The sequence below is a fragment of the Sprattus sprattus genome (assembly GCF_963457725.1).
Source record: "Sprattus sprattus genome assembly, chromosome: 12".
Lineage (NCBI taxonomy): Eukaryota > Metazoa > Chordata > Actinopteri > Clupeiformes > Clupeidae > Sprattus > Sprattus sprattus.
Window position 1 is genome coordinate 4,861,704 of NC_137910.1, and position 7,078 is coordinate 4,868,781.

General features: G+C 48.3%; 1 protein-coding gene across 1 annotated transcript in view; it reads left to right on the top strand.

Moving 5' to 3' along the window:
- Nucleotides 1–6,486, top strand: part of trim8a (tripartite motif containing 8a) — a 17,519-nt gene extending 11,033 nt beyond the window's left edge. Inside the window, 6 exon segments of the mRNA XM_080848429.1 lie at nucleotides 1–12; nucleotides 2,657–2,890; nucleotides 3,464–3,495; nucleotides 3,605–3,720; nucleotides 4,126–4,429; nucleotides 4,431–6,486. The exon segment at nucleotides 1–12 is cut by the window's left edge and continues 84 nt beyond it. Of these exon segments, the coding sequence (XP_080704555.1) occupies nucleotides 1–12; nucleotides 2,657–2,890; nucleotides 3,464–3,495; nucleotides 3,605–3,720; nucleotides 4,126–4,429; nucleotides 4,431–4,776 (1,044 nt within the window). The 3' untranslated portion in view covers nucleotides 4,777–6,486.
- The last annotated feature ends 592 nt before the right edge of the window (nucleotides 6,487–7,078 follow it).

The window sequence follows — 7,078 nt, forward strand, 5'->3', positions numbered from 1 at the left end:
CGACTAGTGGAGGTAAGATATATGTGCACACACACACACACCGAAGGGGGAGAAAAGGAGAGGACTGTGTGTCTGCTGCCAGACAAACCTTTTAGAACCCGGTTCCAAACACAAAGATACAGGAACACAAACACACTCACTCACTCACTCTCCTCCTCAATACACACACACACACACACACACACACACACACACACACACACACCGAAGGGGGAGAAAAGGAGAGGACTGTGTGTCTGCTGCCAGACAAACCTTTTAGAACCCGGTTCCAAACACAAAGATACAGGAACACAAACACACTCACTCACTCACTCTCCTCCTCAATACACACACACACACACACACACACACACACACACACACCGAAGGGGGAGAAAAGGAGAGGACTGTGTGTCTGCTGCCAGACAAACCTTTTAGAACCCGGTTCTAAACACAAAGATACAGGAACACAAACACACTCACTCACTCACTCACTCACTCTCCTCCTCAATACACACACACACACACACACACACACACACACACACACACACACACACACACACAGACAGACAGAAGGGTAGGTTTGTAAGCATCCATGAGCAGGGTCTGTGTGCATCCATGTGTCTACTAGTATGGTCTTCCACCACTCTGGCCCGTTGACCTACACCGATGCCTGGCGTTGCCCGTGTCAATCTCCCCTCCCAACCCCCCCCCCCCCCCCCTCAGTCGCCACGACACCGACACACGCAGCGAAACATAGCGTCTCCAGCACCCAGACCCAGGCCACATAATAAAAATGTTTGGGGAATTCAAATCGCAGTGTTAATTCCACATCAAGGAGAAAGACGGGTGGGATTGTGTTATTTACGGAGCTTAGACGGAGCCTTTGAACCATCAAAGCTTTGTTGTGTAGCCAGTCAAAATAAATATGTTTCTACTCTCCCAAAATGGCATAGCTTTTTTTTCCTCCCCCCTTCTCTCATCCACCTACTAGTTACTTTTGTCGCTACTTTTTTTTAATTCCCTTTCTTCCGCCATCCTCTCTCTTCTAGTTCCCTTTTAAACCTAAATTACTTCTCCCCAAAAAAGCAATTACATCAGAATCAAGCGGAATATTTTGGTATTATCTCTGAAAGCCACAGGGCTCATTAGCGGGGCAGAGCGGGCCCAGGAGTCACACACACACACACACACACACACACACACAGCGGGCCCAGGGCCGCCCTATTCTTTTGGGAGAATGCAGCAAGACAATGGTTCACATGGCTCACTGGTTTTTCAGTCGGCGCACGCCACATGTAGACATATAAATAACCCTTTTTTTATGTGATCGTCATGCTAGTGTCGTCTGCTGTCTGTGGGCCTTTTGGTAGCCTGCTCTGTGACAGGGAGTGTGTGTGTGTGTGTCTGTGTGTGTGTGTGTGTGTGTCATGCTAGTGTCTGCTGTCTGTGGGCCTCTGGTAGCTCTGCTCTGTGGTGAAGAAGCAAGAATACAGGAAGCACACCTAGAGGCTGTGCGCGCATTAACGCCAGGGCCAGAAAGAGAGGCTCTTGTTTGTGTCAGATGTGATGGACAAATGTGCTTTTGATGTGTCTGAGACGTGTGTGTGTGTGTGGGTGTGTTTGTGTTTCCGGTTCGTTTGTTTGTTTGTTTGTTTGTGTGTGTGTTCACGTGTGTATGTGGTAGACCTGCTTGTTTGCATGTGTGCCCTTGTACTTGCACTAGTGTGATCCTCCAGACAGGTCACCTTCACAGCATTAAGGCTAAAGACTGGCATTTTCTGCGTCATTGCTCTTCTCGACCTCCACTCTGACAACAATACCTCCTCCCTTTGTCTCTTTCTCCCTCCCTCCCTCCCTCCCTCCCCCTCTCTCTCTCTCCCCCTCTCTCTCTCCCTCCCTCCTATATCCTCATGGTCGTATCTCTCTCTCTCTCTCTCTCTTTCTCTCTCTCTCTCCCCCTCTCTCTCTCCCTCCCTCCTATATCCTCATGGTCGTATCTTTCTCCTCCCCCTCTCCTCCTCTTGACCTTGAGACCTATTCTGTACTCCTTGACTCCTTGCTCTGCTCAGTCCTCTCCATTGCATTTTCCCTCTCTCACCCTGACACTCCCACCATCCTCTCACTCTCACCCTGACACTCCCACCATCCTCTCACTCTCACCCTGACACTCCCACCATCCTCTCACTCTCTGTGACCCGCCCCTCCCCCCCTCCCAAGAAAAACTGTGAACATAGAGGTCTCTGGATGTACTGATTTATAAATGTGCGGTAATGGGAAATAGACTTCCATTTTGAGAGAGTCTATCTTCGCTCCCGCGATCCTGACGATGTAATAATTCTATGGTCCTACCTGTGTACCTCTGCACTGTGCTACTCTTCTCCTCTCTTCCCTCCCTACCTTTTCATCAACTGGTCTCTTCCTTGACCCCTCTCTCTCTCTGTTCTTCCTGGTCCCCTGATCCACTCCCGAATTGGTCTCTTCTCTCCATCCTTTCCCCCTTCTTTCTCTCTCTCTTTTTCTTTCTCCCTCTCTCTCTTTCTCTCTCTCTTTCTCTTTCTCCATCTCTTCCCCTCGTTTCCTTCTCTCCTGTGCTTGTCTCACTTGTTCTCTCCCTGGTTGTCATGGTTCCTGACGCCTCCTCTGCTCCTCTTCTCCCCCCCCCCCGCCTCAGGACAAGGTGCAGCAGCTGAAGGAGGAGGTGCGGCTGCAGTACCAGAAGATGCACCAGCTCCTGGAGGAGGACCTGGCCAAGACCCTGGAGGTGGTGGACAAGGCCAAGTCCAAGTTCTGCCAGGAGAACTCCAGCCAGTGCCTGCAGCTCAACGGCCGCCGCCAGGAGGCCAAGAAGCTGCTCAGCTCCGTGCAGACCGTCTTCGACAAGGCCGAGGACATCAACTTCATGAAGGTGAGACGAGAGGAGGGAAACGAACGAGAGCGCACAAAAACCAGCCTTTCACTTTCGCTTTACTTTTCTTCTTTTTTCTCCACTCCCCCTTCTTTGACCTTCTTTCTGTATCTATCGCTGGCTCGCTTACACACACACACACACACACACCTACACACACACACACACACACACACACACAAACACATAAATAGGCGTCATACAACTGTGAGAGACAGGGTTCCTTTGATGGGCGCCTTTCTGTCTCTCAATCTGTAAAGGAAGGGTATTTTCCACCTGTATGACTTGAGATGCGGTGAGGCGGCAACATGCAGACAGGCTGACTAATATATAACTCTGCCCTCCCCCCTCTCTCCTTCACAGAACACACTCACACACACACACACACACACACACACACACATATACACACACATACACACACAAACACATAAATAGGCGTCATAAAACTGTGAGAGACAGGGTTCCTTTGATGAGCGCCTGTCTGTCTCTCAATCTGTAAAGGAAGGTTTTTTTCCACCTGTATGGATGACTAATATATAACTCTGCCCTCCCCCCCTCTCTCCTCCACAGAACACCAAGCCTGTCAAGATACTAATGGACAGGTAGGGGTCTCGTCTGCCGGCAATTACTGAGTGTGATTTTATGATTTCAAAAAATAAATGTTGATGTTAATGAGTTATTCATTGTTTTTTTTTTTTTTTTTACCTCCAGAACCCAGTCATGCATGGGCAATGGCCTGTCTCCTCATAAGGTCGGCCATCTGAACTCCAAAATCTTCCTCTCAGAGATATCCAAGAAGGAGAAAAACCTACGGAAAATGCTGGAAGGTATGACCATACTGCCAAATAACATGCCAATATCAATAATATAATTCCACTGAATTCTCTGTATGAATACTATTGTATGTATTCTTTTATGTATATTATTTGTATGAAATAATGCTGCATGTATTATAATATATTTACTAATAAAGCCATCAGATTCTGAGTCTACAACCCCTAAACTATCAATTTATGCAAAAAAATTGCATTAGTACCTTATGTCACACCTATCCTGGGGTTCTACCTGACTATATTATATGTATTCTATTATGTATATTATATTGATGAAATAATGCTGTATGTATTATTATAATATATTTACTAATAAAGCCATGATATTTTCCTTTCCTCTCCGTCACTCCTATTCTTTCTTTTTCCTTTCTTTTCTCTCTCTCTCTTCTCCCACCACAGCTCCGTTCAGTGCCCCCGCCCACTTCCTGCAGTGTGTGTACCCCTGCAGCCTCAGCAGCTCCGGGGCCGACAAGCGCAAGCACTCCTCCGCCTTCCCCTCCGAGAGCTCGTCGGGGGCCAACGCCTTCCTGGCCGACTCCTCCTCTTCCACCTCCTCCTCCTCGGGCCCCCTGAGCAAGCAGCAGTTCCTGGTCCAGACCCCCGGCGGCGGCGGGGAAGGCCAGTCCTCCCAGCAGCCCCCGCCCCCCATGCAGGGTCCCTGCGGCTCGGCGGCGGCGCAGCACTCGGCCTCTGTCTTCCCCCCCCCCTCCGCACCCCTACCCCCCCGGGGGCAGCTCCTCGCAGCAGCCGCTGCTGCCCCAGTACGGCGGGCGCAAGATCCTCATGTGCACCATGGACAACTGCTACTGCTCCAGCGTGCCCTCCGTGTCCAGGCACCGCGCCCACCCGCCCTACCCGCGCTCGGGCTCCTTCCCCTGGGCCGTGGGCTCGCAGGAGTACCCCCACGCCTTGCCCTCCGGGCCGCCCATGTCCCAGCCGCTCCAGGGCCTGTCCATGCGGGATTGGATGGACGCCTCGCAGACGCACAGACACCCCGACTTCTACGGCCTCTACGGCCAGTCCTCCGCCAAGCACTATGTCACTAGCTAACCCATTACCCTTGTACACACACAAACACACACACACACACACACACAGACGCGCGCATGCTCGCTCCAGGGCCAGGACATGATAAAAAAAAAGGTTTATTTGTTTTGTTGTTTTTGGTGTCTTGAGTTTGGGTTTATTTGAAGTCTTCTGGTCATATTTCCTGATCCTCAAAAACAGTGGGAAATGGGGGAAGTACACAAACGGACGTGGAGAGAAAGGAAAGCCATGGCAGGATTAGTGTGTTTTCTTTTTCACTCTCTCGCTCTCTCTTCTACTCTCCATTTCTATTGTTTATCTGTTTTCACACTCATCTGTCAGCACAGAACCGACCTTCTCCTCAGCACTTTCCTGTTGCTCCTGCAAGCTTGCAATAAAGGGAATAACGAGAGAGGAAGAGGAGGAGGAGGAGGAGGAAGAGGAAGCAAGTGACCACCATACTCCTCTTTCAAATGACAAACAGATTTGGGATAACTGCAGAGGCGACTGACCTACAGGAGATTGGCAGGGAGACCAGACCAACCAGGAGTCCTCCTCCTCACTCCCCCTGTTTTCATACTCCTCCTCCTCTCCTTTTTCTCTCGCTCTCTCTCTCTCACACTGTTTCAAATGGTCCGTTTTTTGACTCCGTTTTCCTCACAGGCTCCACGCCTCCCACCCCAGTGTTTACACTCTCTCTCCCCCAGCTGTAGTTAATAATAACCGGTTGGCTCGGCCACTCGTGCTCTAGCGAACCATGCCCTCTCCGTGCACGCTGCCCTCTGGGTGGCCTCTGCCGCGGCGGTGCCTGGACCCGCCGAGCCGCAAACCAAGGACGGACGGGGAGGACCCCCAACCCAGCTGAAGTTTCTCACACACATGCCTTTGACATGCCCGACTTACAAGGAGGTTTTTTTGGTGGTTTGTCATGTTTACAATTATATATAAATATATTGAGAGGAATCTATTCGTATATATATATATATATATATATATTTTCCTTTGACTGAAAGGGGAAGGGAGTTTGTCTTAATTCTGTTTTGGAAGGCACGCCTTCGAGAGACACCAACCATGTAATCTGCAGTTCTTTTTTTTTTTTTTTTTCACTTGGAGGCTCCTTGTGGACCTCCACAGTTGCGGCACTTGAGACCTGAGCTGGACTCCCACTTCCTGTGTCCGGTGATGTCACTTCCTGCATCCAAGCACATTTAACTGCATGTTCACGTGGAATCGGGAGTCTGCAATGCAGCCGTGTGGCGGTGAAGCCACAGTAACTGAATGCAAACCTTCTGTTTTTTATATACGCCCAGAGACTGGTAGGACCAAGCAGACGTCAGCTTCCACACTGCACAGTTCTCATCATAGACATGTCTATGGTTCTCATCACCATAGAGTTTCTCTTGACTTCCTGTCAGTGACAATGAGCATGCAGGATGGCCTTCACATGCACTCAGAACCCAAGAGGCTAAAAATGGGGTTTGAACTGAGAACTAGTTGTTGGAATTCTTTTTACTCATGAATTTTATACAAGGAAAAAGGCTGGACTACGCATTTTCTGCTATGGAACAGGAAAAAAAAAAAAAGAAATCAGTGTGCTTCAAAAGAGTATTAAAATGCTGGTTAACAGACACATATACAATCTTTTTTTGTAAATATTTTGTGCAACAGAAATTGAAGCTCTGATCAAAGTACAGTTTTAATGAATTGTGGTTCAACAATAAAAGGCGAAACATATGGGCAACGAGTGCAGCCCTGGCTGTGTTCTTCTTGAGATTGAGCGCTTCCTGTTTACACACGCACACACACACACACACACACACACACACACACACACACACACACACTATTTTTTAACCCTGCCCCCGTTCACTCTTACATCAGTGGAAAATGAAGTGAGTCAAACACTCACTCCTCTGTCCTGCTTATATTTCCTTTTTTTTTTCTTCTCTCAGTTCTATTATGATAGGGCCAGGGCCCTGAGCTTCTCTGGCACGATACGGGAGTAACTAGTAACATAGAATGTAATTAAATGACAAAATAAATGTCATTGTAATCCGCTGCAGTTACTGAGAACAAATATGTAATTTAAGTTAGTAATCAAAATGTTGGTGACTTCTAAGTTACGGTTGAATATATTATTTTCAGTAAAAATCTTTAAGTTAAAATGTAGAATATAACGTTAGTTCTGTTGCCTGGCATCTTTCTTCTTGTCTAGACAGGCTCCATTCATTTGGCAGTATGTGGGCTAGTTTTGAGCTGTGTTTTTGATTGGCTCTCTAATTTGAATTCACAGTCTCGCATATGCCAAATTTAAAAGTTATCAAAA